Genomic DNA, 19,978 nt, shown 5'->3' on the forward strand with positions numbered 1-19,978 from the left:
ATTAATAAAATTGAAATAACGTTTTTACTGCAAAATATCACATACTAATATATTGATGGGGAATAGGTATGCATGTTAGCTTGCTGTTCTGTAAATATTGTCCATATTTTCATTGAAGTTGTGAAATTAGGAACGTTTATTGTTAGGGGGTTCATAATACACGGCTTTCCCCCGAGATAACATTTCCGAGGAGTGATGTGAATTTTTTGTGTGTTGGATCTCATTTCATTAACAGTCACGGTTTAATTGCGCTATTGAGTAATACTGTATTTATTAAAATGCTCAAAAACTGAGGTAAAAGTACTGCAAGATTGAATACGTACTATGTGTCTATTCTATGACATAGATTCTATAAAAGGCTATGTGATATTCCCATCCCCATTTCGTTTATTTTTGCAAATATACAAGAGCAAAGTCTATCATATTAGAATCCAGACGTAGGCTCTGTGGTTGAAATTTTAGACAAAGTGGACGGGTAGGCAAAGACGCCAAATTTTGAGTCAAGTCCACTTTCATCGCCTGCCTTTCCAAAAAGACTACATATACTCTCAAGTAAGTGCGGGTCCACTACGTATTTGCTGCGGTGGTGCGACAGCAATTCAACAATTTGCACTCACCAATCTTTTTTCTATTTTTTTTGCGTGCTAAAAAGTAACTTGAAAAAATTAAAATCTTAAAATTGCTCACATCAATCGCGTTTGGGTTGAAAAGTCTTGTTTTTGTTGAAGGAGTTGTAGAGAGTTCATGTTAAAATACGATTAAACTCTGCTTTGTACCAAAAATATTTACGAGGTCACGGAAAGCTTTACATCGTGTTGAGTGTAGAGGTGAATGTTACGAATTCGACCTTGAACTCAGAATTATAAATACGTTGTGAACTCAATTTCTAAAACACGTCAATCGAGTTCGAATCCCTGTTTTATACCATTAGGTTATTCACAAATAAACGCATTTTCCCTTTTCAAATGCACAAAAGCTTTTCCCTTCTTTGCGGCGGCCTCATACTGATCAACATAATTGTAATATTTAAATTTTGGGACTTTATTTGATGGAGATGGTATTTGCCTCCCGTGAAAGTTAGGAAAGACATGAGGAATGTTTTCCATCGGTTGGCTGAAGAACGGTTTTCTTGCTGGAGGAAAGTTTCTGTTTTGCTTTTCAGCACTGGTGTCAACTGGTGTTGAAAATTGCTTTAACAAAGCAGACATTGCTTCTGGTGGGATGGATATATCAGTCTGGGTGTTGTTTCCTGTGAGCAAAAATAAGAATACTGTAATAGTAACAGATGAAGGAAGTGGTAACAAATAAATTATATCTACTTTTTCTGTCGTATTTTAGCTCATGTCTAAGTTGGTGGTTGACGACTTAGTTTAAGTGGACTTATAGGCAAGGAAGCCAATTTACGCGTCCACCTTTAAGCATGTTATTACGTGTTAACGCCTAGGCCAGGAGTGCCCAAAATGCGGTTTGTCGAACCAACATCCTCTCGACGTTGTGCAAGCGCTCGAACCACTCGGCCATAGAATAGTAACCTGCTGCAGGATTTGTAAGTGCAACTAACTCAACTATGCAATAGGTCTAGTTTCGCTTTCAGTAGCATGATCGTTGTTTACTTTAATAACTTAGCAATCTTGTTAGTCTGCGCTGCCTCTATTAAGAATAATTTTAGTGTCAGGGTATAAATCATAGCGATAGGGCTCATTTTACTGTTCCTAACTGGAGCATTGGGCATGCAACTATATCGTGTTGCATTTCAGTTGTCTGGAAAATATCGACAACATTGGAGTGGTACAGTACAGAAATAGGCTGTCGGCATCAGCAACTCCATGAAAAATTACAACTGTACATCAACAGATATTATTTTTCTTTTTCTTGTGAGCGTGGAGCTGAGGAGTAGATCGCTCATGATATCATCGCCGAGTGTTGCCATCTTTTACACATCCACGGAGACGAAAGTCCGCGTATCTTGAATGATGTGATCATCTGACTGGCTGCGTTATACAATAGTATCCTCTCGGCACTTTCAGGAAAAAGGTCAATCTGGCATGATAAAAGGATAAACCTCCGACGCCTCAACACGACGACAGCGACGAAAGCTTGGGCATAAATTGGACAAGTATACGTATAACCCGGGCCTCACCTGGTAACGACCGAGTTGACTTCGATTGAAGCAAGTTGCAAACTGATAGCAATGCATCGAGACTAATATGTTCATTTCGCTTTGGCAGTGCTTTGGGTCTGTGCGAAAAATGATAAATTAAAGCTTACTCGTTCAGCGTTCATTATTTGCACTGAATACTGACAAGTATAACTGCTATTGACAAAGCTTAGTTTTTATAAACCATAGTCATCGATTGGTGTAAAAAGCACAAGATAAAATACAAACCATAAAAACTCTCTATTTTGCTGTTTGTGCGTTAGGAATCATTAAAAGAACTGTTCAACTTAGGCATTTCGTTTTCATGCTTAAAAATAGTTCAAAACAAGAAGATTCCTCACAGATACACAAGACCACCCCAGCGACCGAGTGGTTATCGTTGGTTCTAGTGCTAGTAGACAGCGAGCTAGCAGTTCGATTCCAGGTCGGGTCATAACAAAGACTTTAAAAACAGAACCGATTATGTTCTTTCTTGTATAACGTAGTGGCAATAAATAGGTCAGTAAAGTGGTGACATTTGAAATCAGATAGAATATTGACACTACAAAATTATCACTCAAAAACTTCAGCTGTTGCCAAGCGACAATGAGTAAAAACTATCATTATAGCAAATACTCAAACATAAAACTTACAGTGTGTGAAAATAACTGGGCTTTGCAAACACTCCATTCTTTTTAACTTGATGAGGCAAAGTGAAGTCAGTATTCTCTCTCTTAGAGAGAGTTACCGGTTTGATGTCTTTGGGTTCTGTGCTCCGACGAGTTATTTTATTTGTATGCTGGTGTAACGAATTTCCATTCGATTTCATGAATTTCTCGTTGCCAGGATTTCCTGCGAATAAGCAAATTCAAATCTATGTTTGACTCTTTATAATGTGGAGTTGCTGGAGTTTTTTTGACATGAACATAAAGACTTAAAACATGCCTGATTACTTTTTAATATATTTTATTTGCTTTTTGAGGCATCCGTAGGCTAATGATGAGCTTTTGATTTAAGCAATACTTTCTTGATGAGTAATCTACTAATCCTACGTTTTTAAACGAGCAGGATCAAGATTAGAACCAACGTCCTGTTGATCACAACACTGATGGAATCCCATTTGGTGACCGATCAGTGTCTTAAAATGTGTTGCAGCACACAAACACAACAAGAAATGGACCGAAGTATTGCGTTTTATCGAAAATCCTAAATGATTTTCTTATTTAGAGTCTAAGGTGCAACTTGTTAAAAAGAAACGCTACAATTTCTACCAAAACTTATCATTAAATCAAAAATGTAATTGTGAAATAAAACATTTACACAGAAAGCAGCAGGCTACCGTGTTGTGAAAGGTGTATCGGTTCTACAACATTGGTGGGATTTCTTTTGTACAAAAAACAACACAAGATGACAGCCAAGAGCAACAAGCATACAATAGACACCATGATAGCAGCGATCATAGCAATGAAGTAATTGGTATCTGGAAAATATGAAATGTTTTAAAGCGTTATTGCTTGCACAATATCTTATGTTCTCGCTGCTTATAACACAGGAAGTTTCCATACGCTAATATAGAGGCACAATCGGGTATTCTTCCATGCTGTGTGCATGACTACCTGGAGGTGCGGCGTGATTTGTCACATTTTTCAGATTTTGGTTACCGCTACTGCTACTGTCTGACGGACACTTTCTATGATATGTTGTTTACTTTCTACTGACTTGTAATGGTATGACAGCTCTTTGTTGCCAGTAAAAAATGAGAAAATCCAAGTTAAACCACGTGCAGCTGCCAACAGTAAACATTCGTTGGCCTGCATCTTCACTGTCATTATGTGTTGTTTTTTCATATGACGTTAAATGGATTAATGATATTGAACTTATGCTGATATGAGAAATAAATCTGTAATTTCTGTGTCTTACACCAATTGTAGGTAGTATTTTTTCTTTAAATTAATACATTTTGATTTCATAGTTGTGATGCTATTACAATATGGAATGCTGCTTCTATTGTCACGGAGGAAAGCGTGCTTACAAGAACATTTTTTGTGGGATCGCGCGCACTTTCATGCGTCATGATGATGTAATGAATGGTTGTTATTGCTGGGCTTAACGCAATGTAATAAGATATTTGAAAGGCGCCAAGTTAATTCATACATGAAAGACGAAAAGATATATATGGAATACTTATATTTAATTGGTTACAGCGCACTAAATCGAAAGCAAAGTCGCGTAAAACACGTTTTTAATACAGATTTGAAAGGTGCCGTTAATTCTTATAGAAAATGTAAAAGATACTTGATATTTTTGCTGTTTCTATGAAATCGGTAATAGTCGCTGAACAATGTTGGCACAACAAAAAGTCAACATGGAAACAATGTTATCGCTACGGCATCGACACGCTATGGTTTGTGATATAGACGCACTAAATTCGTTTAAAAATGATCATTTTACTTCTATGAAACGTCTTAAGATGTTGAGTCACCGTAAAAGTCTATTATGACAAGTTAATGCAAAATAAACTCTGATTTAGAGCCAAACGTAGTAATATTGTTGACAGATGAGCATGTCAACCTCACCACATTTAGTTTTTTTACATTGATTCAACGTCTGCAGACATTGAATCAACGTTAGAGAAATAATTCTGATAGTTGGATATGTTCAATCAATAGCTATCCTCGCAAGCGAGAACTAAGCCTTCACTTTCTACAATCTCTGAAGGTTTTTAACCATTTACAATATTATCATAAAGTTTATGACATTAAAAGTGCAAAAAATCTCACAACAAATATAATTTTGACATCTTTCCCCCTCAAAACATGTGAACGTTTAACCACTTACAATATATTCAATACGGTTTAATAAAAATTGCTAAAGCTCTCACATGAAACATCGTTTTGGCATCTTTCTCCTTCAAAACCGCTCAAACAGAGACAGACTTCCGTGATTTGGTTCATTATGACACAACTTCCCCCGTTTAGACATTCAAAGTTACTGCATCGTTGTGAAATGGCCTCTTCTGCTGGACTTCTTTGGGGGGCTGTACTTCTTGCAGAGATTGTTACTAGAGAAGCTGCAAATAAAAATTAGTCTGCACTGAGTCAAAGCAAAAGTAAACACTTATTTCTATATTGCAGTGCTGTAGTTTTTTTGTCGTATCCAGGCTTATAGTTTATATCCGGTGGTTGAAGATTTTTATGAAAAGAACTAACAGACAAGGAAGCCAACCTTCACTACTTTCAAGTATGACACACAGCCACGTGCTATTGAGCGGTGTCCGGCATCTCTGAGTGTTGTATTGGGTCTTTCACCAGTCGGCTAAGAAAACGGTGCAGCCTCAAAAATTACAAACTTTTATTACAAATACTTGCATCTTTTAGTAAAGTATTATGAAAAGAACCTTATTAGTCGTAACAAATTCGCAGTTGGTCCCGCTAAATCCCAGTGTGCATGCACAAAGGTATTCATTAAACCTATCTTCACATGTTCCACCATTCATACAAGAATTTGAATCGCATTCATTTATTTCTATCAAACAATTGCATCACAACAGTAATTAGCACTGCAACATGCAATCTGCTCAGTTTGGTCTCCGCACGGCTGCACTGACACTGTCTGTTTTCTATAAAGCTGAAAACAATACATGCCTACAACGCTATATGATAACATATTATTATTAACCATGGCAAATAAACTTGCTAAGTTTTCTTTTAAACTCTTTTTTAGTTATTATTGAACAATTTTTAGAAAAAAACAAAAAAAATCTTCGAATCGACTTAAGTTAAACAATTGAACCCACCTGTCTCACAATTCAACCCAGTATAGCCAGCAGGACAACCACAATCATATGATTGATTGTTGTTTGTACAAGTTCCTCCATTCATACAAGGACTGTTCAGAAAACAATAATCGTTTATGACGTCACAATTTGGCCCAGAAAATCCACGCGCGCATGTGCAAACGAAGGCATTGATGTTGTCAATGCAAGTGCCGCCGTTTTGGCATGGTACTGACAGGCAGTCGTTTGTATCTGTTGGTGTAAAAATTTCTATGGATTACAAAAAGGTGTTATGTTTGCAGAAGCATTTTTGTCTTGATATTTCTCTTTAAAAAGTCTTCCTTTATCGTCTTTAAAGCTTGTTTTCTTTAAAAAAACAAACAATTGACAATGTTTCATTATCAACAAGAAGACGCCTAAACTTGAACTCACCTGTTTCACAATTAAACCCAGTATAGCCAGGAGTACAACCACAATCATATGATTGGTTGTTGTTTGTGCAAGTTCCTCCATTCATACAAGGACTGTTCAGAAAACAATAATCGTTTATGACGTCACAAGTTGGTCCAAAAAATCCACGCGCGCATGTACAAACGAAGGCACTGATGTCGTCAGTGCAAGTGCCGCCGTTTTGGCATGGTACTGACAGGCATTCATTCATATCTGTTGGTGTTAAAAATGTAAATACATACAGCTACGAACTTAGTAGCCTAATGTTTACATCGATTATATTGAGACTCACTATCCCCGATGAAAGTTTATTGTATCCGAATATTAAGAACTAGTAACAAATTATCGATGTGATTTGAATTGAGCACCCGTTATTGTGTGAGCGTTGCATCAATCGCGATGCAGTCTACACATTTACAAACATTTTATTTAGCTGAGGGTTTAAAATCACTTCCTTTAAATAAATTAGAAAATCTTATTTGAATAAGCATTTTCTGATGATCCCAATAAGGTTTAACAGGCTGGTAACGTTTTCAAGTGAATAGTTAGTATATTTGATATAAATTAATAAATATATAATGTGTATTTACAGGTTGGGTTGATTAGCGTTATACATTTTGTTTAGTAGTTCTTTCTTGCAGATTGGATCAAATATCAGAACACAAGTCGGTTAGCCAATAGCCATTGCTTGTTGTCTTCATCCTGCAGACCAGGCTCTATAGAACTACGTGGTACATAACGTGCAAATAACATGATCACGATCTCCATATTTTGTTTTACACCTATTCCGACTGTACCAAAAAGGTTACATTGTGAATTAGAGATGCAACATAAAAGACAGCTAAAAGCAGCAAAGAGCTGGCTTGCGTGGCCGATTTGTGAGAACTTGTGCTGTGCGTTCGAAAAGATGTGGGTTCGACCCAGCTCCAGAGCACGCGGCTGTGTCTAGGCCTCGGGTATGACACTTAATAGCATGCCAATATAAGGGGAGCAGCAGACTTGATGACACTAATATGTCACTTTGCTGGTTTCGGTTGTCTGTTGTATCGCATTTGTAATCGCAGTGTAGGCTGCTGTATGTTGTCGCAATGGGCGCAAAATGAAACATGGTGATCGATTATCGACTCAACTGCTTCCAGTTATTTTAGCATTAAGTGTTGCCGAAACAAAGCGGCCTGCAATAATCCTATTTAAAAAGTTGACTTTAGGTCGTCGTCGTCGTCGTCGTCTGAGCTTCTGGGGCCGAGGGTCTATCCTTTTACCACCCCAGATTCACGATGTTCCCGGACTACACTGGAAGGCTGCTAGAGAGCAGCCAGTCTTTAGTTTCATCATCCATGACGCGCAGACCTTCCACTCCGTTAGGTGGCTTGAAGATGGTACAGTCATTGATGATGTGGTCTGCGGTCTGTTCCTCGGCACCACATTCACAGGAGGAGGAAGAAGCCATTCCCCATTGGTGCATGGTTGAGCGGAAAAGCCCGACGCCCGTACGGAGACGGTTGAGGCGCACCCATGCCTGTCTCTGTAGTGTCAGGCCGATGGGGCGTGTGTCGGCGTCGGGGATGAATGAATGGAGTCTGGTGGTGCTTGACCTCCATTCAGAATGCCATTTATGGTCCGCCCAAGTAGCCGCAGAGATGTCTTGTTCGTCAGCTTCGTTGATCAGAAGCCGAGCGGCTGGCACGAATGGGTGTCTTGATTTCAGTCGGCGGGGGTGTCCGTTTGGGAAGGCAGAGATCTTGTGGTGGAGAAGATGATTAGGCTCCAGTGCCCGTCGACCGAGGGACAGAGTGGCTTCTTCGCGACGAAGCTCAGCAGGTTGGATGCCAGCGAGAATGGGGAGATTGTCCAATGGTGTGGGACGCAGGCATCCGGTCACTGTGCGCAGGGCGCTGTTTATGGCAGTGTCGATGTTGTGGCAGTGAGCACTGCGGCACCAGACAGGTGCACAGTACTCTGCTGAAGAGTAGACAAGGGCTAAGGCTGCTATTCGCAAAGTGTCAGCCCTCGCCCCCCAGCTAGAGCCTGCCAGGCGCTTCAGTAATGCAGCGCGGGATGTCAGTTTCTTGCGCAGTGACACCAAATGGTGGCGGTATGTGAGCGATCTGTCTAATGTCACCCCAAGATACCTTGGCTCGGGGCAGAAGGACAGAGGTTTTCCGTTGTTGTGGACATGTAGCTCACGATCAGCTTCCCGATTGTGTAGGTGGAAAGCTGCCGCCACAGTTTTGGTTTCGCTGAGTTTCAGTCGCCAGTTCTGGAGATAAGCTGAGATTGTTTGCATGTCCTGGCTCAAGGTGTCTTCTAGATTTTCCCACGACTTTGTGGAGTGGAGAATTGCCAGATCGTCCGCATAAGCGTATTTTGCGGAGACCGTGGTTGGCAGGTCGTGGGTGTAGGTGTTGACTTTAGGTAAGAAGAACTAGTAGATTTTGGGGAGTTGGACACTTGATTGCTTAACCGTATCTGTTACTGGCGTAGACCTTATGGTCTCGCCCTCTGCTAATTCAGCAATTTCACATAGAAGCAGTGACGCTAGAAACCTGAGATTTCTTGACTTTTACTTTTTTTTTTTGCCCCAACTTTTAATCCCGATTATGTTGGTATCGGATAATTGTGAAGTTCACAATAAACCTTTTGTCACAGCCAGTTATGAAATGCAAGAAATTTCCTGATATTCAATAGCTTGATTGACAGTTTACTATTAGCGTGCGGTTTCATTTTGTGTTTGTCGGCGGGGCTAAAATTTCATTCTCTACCCAGGCAGCAAAATCCGTCATTTTTACATTGATTCAATGTCGATTTTGCTGTCTGGGTAGGGAGTTGGTCTTTGACGCGATATGAGTCATTCTTTGCTGGCAGACAATGATTAGAAAGGTAATTTATTATTTGCGCAAATTGCTTTGTAGTGCAAAAAGTGCATGGAATACTGTTTGTACAGAAACGGAAAAATAAAATTGATGAAATTCTGTGTTCTATGCAAGAAGACTTTCAAAATAAAATGTGAACTGAGAAATTTGACCAAGAAATGGCGAAAATAGGTCAAAAACCGAGTCTTTATCACCTTTTCTACCTAAAATACACAATCACGAATATATTTTGGAAAATAAATTGATTGAAGTGATAGATAAGGCTTTTGACCAACGGCATACTTTTTCCCGTTGTTATTTGATATAAGCCGACGGAGTAATTAGCAATAAGAGAGACGTAGACCTGGTGGTCTCGGCCAGTAACTCTTGACGCAAAAAGGAAGCAGTGACAGATACGGTTAACAAAAGCACTGCGCAGGCGCATTCATCAATTGACCACGCTCCAAGTATGTGAGTTGCTGTCTGCATGTATGTGAGTTTCACTTTTTCACTCTTGCAAACGACGCTCTTTGATTTTGTTCTGCTGTTGCAGTGTTTTTAACCTGGGGTTGCAAGCCATTCTCGGGGGGTCACGTGACGTCTGAAAATCCAGTGTATTGTGTTCAACTTTTCTTTGACAGAAATAATTCAAACAGTGTTTTTTCGCAATCGACCTGTCCTTGAGTGAGGATTAAGCTTTCAGACGTTGCAGAGGCTTTACCAATAGAAAAATATTCAATATTTTTCACCCAGTTCTTGTACAGTGCTTTGTGCAGACTAAGGCCAGTAACCAATAGCCTACCATGTTTAGCAAAAAACGCAAGGTTATTTGTGTCAAATATGGATTTGCCAGAGTCGTTTCATTTTGATTTGAAAGTTCTTTCAGCAACAGTTTCACTAACATTCCGGAATTCCAAGCATTATAAAGCCAATCTGCTTTATCATGGGTAAGGTTTTCATTTATACACAAAAAAAAAACTTAATAAAGAATTCAGTAGTTAAACTCACCTGTCTCACAATTCAACCCAGTATAGCCAGCAAGACAACCACAATCATATGATTGATTGTTGTTTGTACAAGTTCCTCCATTTATACAAGGACTGTTTAGAAAACAATAATCGTTTATGATGTCACAATTTGGCCCAGAAAATCCACGCGCGCATGTGCAAACGAAGGCATTGATGCCGTCAGTGCAAGTGCCGCCGTTTTGGCATGGTGCTGACAGGCAGTCGTTTGTGTCTGTTGGTGTAAAAATTTCTATAGATTACAAAAAGGTGCCATTTCTGCAGAAGCATTTCTGTCTTGGTATTTATTTTTGAAAAATCTTCCTTTATCGTCTTCAAAGCTTGTTTTGAAGAAAAAAAAAACTGAAAATATAACGTTATCAACAAGAAATGGGATGAATTTAATCTCACCTGTCTCACAATTTAACCCAGTGTAGCCAGCAAGACAACCACAATCATATGATTGGTTGTTGTTTGTACAAGTTCCTCCATTCATACAAGGACTGTTCAGAAAACAATAGTCGTTTATGACTTCACAAGTTGTTCCAGAAAATCCACGCGCGCATGTGCAAACGAAGGCATTGATGTTGTCAGTGCAAGTGCCACCGTTTTGGCATGGTGCTGACAGGCAGTCGTTAATATCTGTTGTAGGCAAGGATGTATATACAGCAGTGACGTTCGGTGGCTTAAACCGTTGGGAAAGCAACTTGGAAATATGCTGCAGCAAGGTAGTAGGCACGAAGGGCGTAACCGTCGGGCGAAGCCCGAAGGCGTGTTGCCGAAGGCAACACTTCCAGCGGGGGGTCTGGGGGGCCTCCCCCAGAAGTTTTTGAAAAACACTTCCAATTTGGTGCGCTCTGAGAGCATTTCCAAAACAAATCAAAAATAAAAATCTGTCAAATTGTACTTCGCCTATGTCGTGATCATACATCCATTTAATGTTTAGAAGTCATGAACAATCTTAATTTTAACGTTGCAGGACCAAAATCCTGTGTTAGACATGGAATAATAGTTGTCTAAATGTTTAATTCGTCATGAATGTTCATTCTCAGATATTCAGTTAACTCTACACTACAAAAACTAACACTTAGGCCTAAACATTACAACCGCAAGCAATTTGTACAAAAAGCTGGATAAGTTTGCCTCCTGCATATAGAAGCTTAACAAACCAAATATTGCATCCGCACCTGAACGTTCATTGGCGAAGTAACGTTATATCAACGCTGTAAAAAGGGCAAAGGCATGACTATGAAAGCTAGTACAGTAGGCTAAAGTACATAGCGAGGAGACATCAAAAAACAGCAACAAGCTTTTTGGCATTATGATGCTGTGCGTGTACCGTGACGAGATACCATTCTGACGAGTTAGTCTAGTCGCTCTAGCGAATGTACGCATTGACGTCACTGGGAAAGCACAACTAACCTACCATAACCATAATACATCTGATTGGCTAAGCAGCTGGTGACGTTTTGCAAAACGGGTGAGGATTGGTTAAAACGAAGGCGTTTTTTGACATTTTTGAATCTGGGAAAGCAAGTTTGATAGTTGCTTACCTGGAGCCTCAGTGATTGTTTCTGACAGAAGCGTTTGCGTCAATTGGCATTTATAGGCAAGACATGCGGTTTGGTGAGGACTTAGACTACTTACAAGCGTTACGAGTACTCACGAATACAGTAATTTTCAAGTTAAAATAGACGTGATAAAAATAATAAGTTAAACCTAGAATTCAGTCATTATAATTTGCATAGTTTTTGCTAAGGTAAGCACTGCTTTCCTTGCTTTCCCTCACCGATCGTCACTGATATACAGGTGTTAGCCACACTTAAGAGTAGACAGAAAATATACGAACTCAGAATCCTACTGTGTAGCTTGAAATCACTGAGAGAATTGATATGTTTATAATTGGTTCTCTCATAGGTTCTGACAGCAGTAAGCCTAAACATACATTTCTACGCTTAGAAGTGGTTCATGGAAGAAGATCATCACCAATCTTTGTTTTGCAATGCTGTGGTCACAGTTTTTTCACTGATAGAAAGTGTATTGAAAAATATATTTTACCCCTTTATACTTCAAAGTTTTCAAGACTAAATTAATACTTCAGCGTGATATTTCTCTTAGAGCTTAAATCCGCTTTTATTGCTTTAAGTGGCATATCGTTCTTCTTCATCGCATTGATGTAAATGCATCGTCTTTGTTGATCAATATTTCCATGTTGCCAGTACAAGGTAGGCTGAACAGGACCTCTCTTTTGTCTTGTAATGTTTTCGAATAACATCTTAAGCGTTTGTAGTTACAATTACCATTCGCTGAAACAGTTCTTCTTTTAGCTTCATAGAACAAATTGTTTATTTGGTAATTTCATAAAACTGATCTAACTCTACAAAAAGCCCCAAAAAAAAGAAGCTAAAACTGCCGTATATGAAGACATTCAACACTTTTAAGAAACCTGAAGTAGTTGTACTACACTTTTAAGAAATTCATATCTCGAAGAATAAAGCAGCTAGAGATACCATACTTTTTGTGAAAACGCGAAACAAATTTAAATGCACAAAATTGAAAAAAGCTGTTTTTGTAATTTAGGTCTTACGGAAGTTTTTGTTATTACGACAAAATTTATTGAGTTCAAATGGTATTGAGTTCAACTTTTGTATGAAGTACGTGCGTTATCACAAATTTAGAAAGCATAGATTTGTTCATAAATTTCGACATGACAAACATTATTGGAAGTTTTTGTTTTGTCTTGTTTCGATTCAAAAATGTTGAGTTATGCTTCAAGCAGTCTAGAAACTACATGTCAGGGCATTGTGACACTTCTTGTAGCAGGACATCTAAATTTAAGGTATTTAATTAATATAATTCGGAGGTGTCAACATGTTTAGATATAAAAGTCAAATTTTAATATTCGTGATTATTGTGAATTTTAACGGGCCACATTATAAGGCTGTTTTCAATAATTTTTCCCCTTGAAGTTCGTCTTAAGTTTTACGATTGCAATTCCAAAAAAAAAAAATCATGCATATCAACGCAATAAATTTTTAGTTTACGTTTTACTCTATTTAAGTATGATCAATCTCTTAAAGAAAAAAAGAAAATGGAAAAGGATTTTTATTTAATGTATAAGAAACTTAATGAACAAGTAAGAAATTGAACTCACCTGTCTCACAATTCAACCCAGTGTAGCCAGCAGGACAACCACAATCATATGATTGATTGTTGTTTGTACAAGTTCCTCTATTCATACAAGGACTGTTCAGAAAACAATAATCGTTTATGACGTCACAAGTTGGTCCAGAAAATCCACGCGCGCATGTGCAAACGAAGTCATTGATGTCGTCAGTGCAAGTGCCTCCGTTTTGGCATGATAGGGGAATGCATTCGTTTATGTCTGTTGTGTAAAACAATGCGCTGGAGCAGTGACTTTCAACCGATGGGCCCTAACCCAGTGGGGTGGGCCATGGCGCTATTTTCAATGCACCGCAAGCTTGACAGAATGAAAGCTGTATGAAACTTGATTTACCACTTCAACACACAAGATAAAACAAAAATTGTTAGATTTATAACATTCAAGGTTCAAAAACACGACTTTATAAGCAAACTTTAATAAACTGATAGCGTAATAAAGCTAAAAATTCTTGTCGTGATGAACTCAAGGGCGATCACTCACTTTTTACTGTTGTAATAAGTCACAAGCAAGAAAGGTTAAAAACCGCCTCCTGTGAGGTAGGCTCATGAGCAATGACGTTTTCAACTGGGACAGCCTCAAGAATTCTATGTTGCCTACTTTAAAAACGATGCTTTCGATACAATGGAGAGTAGCTTGGTTGCAGTTAACCTATTTGTTGTAATACAAAAATGCACAAAATTGCTTTAGGCTACTCGTGTAGTTTATAGCAGCAATAAATTTTTAAATTTTATTGTGTAAAATTAAAGCACAATCGATTTCCAATTCTCACGATTTGAGGCCTACTTGTTTCACAATTCACTCCTTCCCAACCGTCCACGCACAAACACGTGTAAAAGTCACTTCCATAGTTACAAGTTGCTCCATTTTGGCAAGGATCGGATAAGCAAGGAGAGATAACTGCATAATAACAGCACTTTATGACAGTGCAATTGACAGAGAAGTCATGGTTTGTGGTATATAAAGAGGTCTATCTTGGCCTACTGTTCTGCAAAAAGGTCTTAGAATTTCAAAAAAGAAATGTTTGATTTGATTATAGTAACTAGTAACTAACCTCTCAGTCTACGCTGGTTAGGTTAATCATTATAAGTTTACTGATCAATTAAAGTCTACGCATGCAAGTAAGAGGTGTTTGCTCACTAATAATTCTAACAAGTGTTTTAGCCACAACAATTGATTCAAGGGATATAAAACATGCTCTACCCAAAAATATACAAAGTGGTGATGGTTTAATTGCCGCAAGATGCCGTGCATTATAGCCTACAGTTGTTAAAAAACTAAGAAAACTGAAAGTAACTGTACGGATTCGATTTCAATGTTCATCAATGGAGTGGCAAGTTCGAATCCCGTTGGAGTCTTGTCGCATGGCTAGCTCTATAGTTAGAGCGTCGGATTATTAATGTAATGGTCGTGAATTTGTGCCCTAAGTTAGCATTCCCATTTTCGGGACTTTTCATCATCGTCCTCGTCGGGGTAAGTTCAAAACTTAAAAAAACTCAGGCCCATGACAAAAAAAGTATATCAAGATACTTTTGGTGTGATAAAAAGCTAAAAAGACTTCTCAAGTGTTAATAGTGTGAAGGAAACTAAGCAACAAAAAAGTGTTGCCGTGTCAAGTGTAGTGTCATGCACCATCATGCCATTACAATAATCTTTGAAAGTCAGAATAAAATCTTTTTCAACAATTGTTTCAGGGAGATAAAAGTCATACTCTCCATTGAAGTGGATGTAGTAGTGATGATCTTATTCCAACAAGATTATGTATGCATTCCAATCAGGCCTATTGAGAGGGGAATTTGGACCCGGTACTAATGAAATCCTCGGCAACAAATTAAGATACTTTTAAGAAAAATGCACTGTATCCAATAAATATGAAGTAGTTTCTTCAAGTTTCCAAGCCCCTTGAAAATATTACGGGCCCCTAAAATCATTCCAGGCGCGGGTCCAAAAGTACCCACTGGACTCCCCTGTCAACGCTACTGATCCAAATTGATGTACAGTGATGTACGCGCATACAAAAAATATTGACGCCGTCAGCGCAAACGCAAACGTTCGAAAAATCATACGCCGTATGCGTCAACGTAACTTGTGAAAAAAGTTGGCGGCGTCGGCGTCAGCGCATACACTAGCGTAAACTCATTTTGTTTGCTAGGTGCCAAACATTGATACGGTATAAACCACTCGAAATAAACAAGTTTTAGTTTGAATTTCCACAAAGAAACACAAGCATCTGAAAGTGTTCATCTGACATTTTGCAGCGTTTTGGCTTCAATATGTTTTTGCCCATAGAAAACATTCTTTCAATTGCAGCGCTGGAAGGTATTGGCGTGTTGTAGCGAAAAAAAGACATTAAAAGTATGCGTTGACGCTATGCGCTAAAAAACCGCAAAAACTATACGGCGTAGCCTCAAGCGCAAACTATCCAAAAAATGTGGCCGGAAGCGTTAGCGTAAACAATAAGTCTACGCCACAAGTCTACGGCGTATACGTAACGTACATCTCTGTGAATATTCACCTTAGATCCCAGTATAATTAGGCCAATTGTAAAAACGTACATCCTTAAATTTCATTGCCAAGGAAACCCTGGGTGGTTCTGCAACTTCCTTTTTTATATTCTTCCATGGACTCGCAAGTTCGAAGCTCATTATAAGGCTAGTTCAGTTGGAAGAACGTCAGACTATAAATCTAGCGGTGGTGATTTTGACCTCTACGTTAAACATGTTTTTTGTCTTTGACACTCGTACTATCAACCCGCTTTTGTCCAGTCCAAGAAGAAAAAAAAAAAAACTGGTAAAACTAAGCTCCATGACAGCAGACAGAGTGACATGAATCACTTTCGCTGCAGTAAAATAACAAATAGACTTTTCAACAAGTGGCAATGATATAAAGAAAATTTATGTTCACTTAATGTGTCATGTTAAATGCCATGTGGTTGCTTGGTTTTATCTGTCTATGGTTGAAGAAAGTCTACTCTTTACCAAAGTTGTATAATAAAGAAAATCAGTTAACCAAAAGTTGGTGGTCATGTCATGCATTATCATATTATTGAAATAACCTTTAAACGTCAAAGAAAATCCATTTCTGCTATTTGACACATCTGAATGAAAAGTTAAAGCAACCGGCATTCGTCCTTGCAGCGTGTTCGTCTTGCTAGAATTAACGCAAATTCTTTGCTCAGTTCCACCACGAAATTTCACAGCAAGATAGTCAATGCAATTTGCACTAACCTCCATTTGAATCATCTCAAAAGAAATCTGCAACAAGTGCAAATCTGTTGATATAAATCTACACAACATAATGTAAAAATATTTCTACTCTTGCGTATGAGAATATTTACCCAACAGAAGTCTATCAAGTTGCTTGTTTGGTGTTATGTGTTGGTGTAAAGTTACCCCTTAATTTCAATAATCCTCAATGGCTGCTATGGCCCAAAGCAGCAGCATGTAGGCTACCTGGAAACCAGGTAGGCCTATGGGTAAAATTTCCAAAAGAGGCTTGGCCCGGATGTGTGCACTGTGCAGATCCATTGCATCTGAGAACACGCCCCTACTATCGACAAAGCAAACTCAGGAACTTTTTTGCTGTCGTCTTAGTATGCTGAGCCAGTTCAGATGAAGCTTTGGCTAATAAATGGGATCAGGAGTGTACATACCCGCAGGAAGTTCCAGCAATAAATCTTAAGGAGGGGTAATTTCAGTGGCGGTTGATGAGAAACACTGTTGTACACATTATTTTAAAGGTTGGCCAAACGATGTGGTTATTTTCCACGTTAAACTACGTAAAAACTTCCAATATTAAACATAAAGTCGAAGCAGTGGAAACCACCGTGGCGGTGGGATGGCGCAGCGGATAAGACGCTCGCTTTCCAATTATGCAATCCTGGTTCGATTCCCGGCTTAAGCTGGTTGGTGACAAACACCGCTCATCTCTACTCAGGGTGTAATAAATTGGGTGGGCGTAGTTGCTGAAGGAAAGGCGGCCGAGAGAAAGGAACTGGCCACCCTACTCTCATTAGTGCCGAAGGCTTAGTATAATGAAAACCTTGTCTTCTCATCCCTCGATGCTTGGATCAAGTATGGGACTCACCTTTACCTTAGTGGAAACCAACAGAAATTCCAGCCGAAATTAAATTTATATCACAATATCGTTTCCATTTTCCACCTGTGCTTTATTTTTGTTGCCTTCAACCGCACTGCAGTATATAACTTTGTAAATTTTATTTTGTATGATATACCCTCTGAGAATGCGCATTGCCATGGTGCGCGAAACGTCAGTGAAGTAATAAATCAACCTGTTGCTCTTATACTTTTACTTTCGTCAGATGAACGTTTTAACTAGCGCTAGAAACAATAATTGTCCTGATGAACACCCAGACATTTTAGTATTCCGTATAGCTATCATCTCAACATGTTAACTTTGAAACTTATCTTGTTGTTTTTTCTAGTTTTACTTTGAGATTAAAACTTTCGTTATCGACTGGGTTTTCCCATATTAGAACCACAACGAATCATAAAATGTTTTTCTCGAATTTGTTTCATCAACCAATGAACAAAATGCATAAAAAATGATTCTCCTTTTAGGTGAAACAGGCTGTCAAGGGTTTAGAATTAGATAGTAATAACTATATTTGATTTAAAAAATAAAAGCAATATATAAGCTCACTAAGACCTCAAATTATGTCTTCCTTTCTTAGTGGAAGATAAAATAGGCTACAACTGGTGCCAACTTTTTAAGTTTTTGGGAGATTTGACCTGGAATCGAAGTTTTACTTACCGTAACCAGCGATGAGTGTACACTGTACAGTCTACACTCACACATGTGCGAAGAGTGCGCAATGTACAAGCAACCTTCTGGGCTATAAAATGGTTTTAAGTATTAGTTCTACGTAACACGTTATGAACGTAATACGTAATACGTATTGTGTATTACGTATTACGTATGCGTATTACGTAATACGTTATGAATCTACGTTATGAAGCGAAGAAACTATAATCAACTACTGCTACTGGTAACAACCACGCGCTAATCTGCTACGAACATTGTTTATGCTATAACGCGAGACTACGTTGAAACAATGTCAAAAAGGAACATTTACGCATTGAAACAGACTACCATTCCTACCAATCAGAATAAGAAAACCCAGCATGCGTTATCATTTTGCTAGTGGGAATTGAAATAACCTTGGAATGTTAAAGAAAATCCTCTCCTTCCAACCGAAGCATCAGACCTAAACTCCAAGGTTGCCGGCATTGGGCCTTGCATAGGATTTGTTTCGGCAGTGTTGCCACAAACTTTTTGTTCAACTCCATCATTAAACTGTACGACAAGATAGTCGTACTGGCAATTTATAGACCTTTCTATATTAATCACGTCAAAGGAAATCTGCGAAAGTGTATACGTTTTTTCATGACGAAACTTAGTGATACAAGTAGACTACTTCAACACTTTTTAGCTGACACTTCTGAGTTATTGTTGACATAGATTACGCCCACTCCTGGTTTATTGAACATGTATTCACACTAAACAGTGAAAACGTTTGGCTAAGAGTTTTCCTTCACACGCAAAAAGCATAGCAATGAAGAATAACATCGCAAAACTACACTAGGATCGGTATGTCTTGGCAAAAAAGTTTATGATTTTGGCATAAAGATTTTTAGAGATTTTTTTTGGTAAAAATTGGCCCTCTTTTGCTTAGATTCAACGTCTGCAGACCTCTGCTACAGATGTATTTAACGTTTAAGTGACAAAGACTGACTTTCTGGCTTAATTCGTATCATACGAGATGTAGGTTTTCTTGGGTAGATTCAGTTGACGCTTGTTTCTCATCTGTAAATTTAGTGTTGACGTTTTCCTAAGGTTGATTTTATTACAACGCTTTTCAACCTTTTAGTCATCGCAGAACCCCAAATTTACATTTGCGTTTGTCACGGAACCCATACTAACTAAATTAAAGCAATAACGATCTAGTATTCTAGTTAACAGCACAACAACGAACAAGTGACGCAAAAACTATCAATCTTTCGTTTTCGGCTATTGACTGCACTCAGCACTTTGTTTAACTAACTGGCCTACTAGACGTGTGAATGCGGTACGGTGATCTAAAAATTTAGAATGGCGCATTAACATACTAAGGCAAGAAATAAATTTCCATCACAAATAAGGAACCATCGTGAAACCTTTTAAACTCACAGAACCTCACTAGGTTCCACGGAACCCCTGTTGAAGAGCATTGTGTTGCAATCTCTTTGATTTTGTTATTACGTTTACGCTGGCATAGTGTAGACGATACCTCTACGTTAACGTTGACTTCAGTATTTATTGTCCAGGTACACAGCATGTTATTAGGGTAGTTTCCCGGATAATTTGGTGACGTAATAATGCCTCGATCAGTGCTAATTTCACCACCACAAGCAGAGAATACTGGATCATCATCAGAGGAGCTTTGTGACATCACATGACCAGCTAAAACGACAAAAAAAGTTTTCTTTTGGCTTTTATTACAAATTGTGGGCAAGCAATGAGTTTTAAACATCATTTAATGTTGTAAAATTGTAAAAATTGTAAAAATGACACATTGAA

The 19,978-nt window shown here is 38.5% G+C and overlaps 1 protein-coding gene across 1 annotated transcript; it reads right to left on the reverse strand.

Moving 5' to 3' along the window:
• Positions 1–364: 364 nt before the first annotated feature.
• Positions 365–19,711, reverse strand: LOC145772813 (uncharacterized). The gene is made up of 13 exons (XM_082584694.1): positions 19,689–19,711; positions 16,455–16,653; positions 14,186–14,299; positions 13,373–13,603; positions 10,630–10,860; positions 10,223–10,453; positions 6,345–6,575; positions 5,934–6,164; positions 5,019–5,207; positions 3,477–3,617; positions 2,791–2,989; positions 2,141–2,238; positions 365–1,249 (listed from the first exon to the last, which is right to left on the reverse strand). The coding sequence occupies exons 2-13, from the start codon at positions 16,639–16,641 to the stop codon at positions 933–935; spliced, it is 2,400 nt and encodes a 799-aa protein (XP_082440820.1). The 5' UTR covers positions 16,642–16,653; positions 19,689–19,711; the 3' UTR covers positions 365–932.
• Between the last annotated feature and the right edge of the window lie 267 nt (positions 19,712–19,978).

Source organism: Aplidium turbinatum, chromosome 6 (genome assembly GCF_918807975.1).
Source record: "Aplidium turbinatum chromosome 6, kaAplTurb1.1, whole genome shotgun sequence".
Classification (NCBI taxonomy): domain Eukaryota; kingdom Metazoa; phylum Chordata; class Ascidiacea; order Aplousobranchia; family Polyclinidae; genus Aplidium; species Aplidium turbinatum.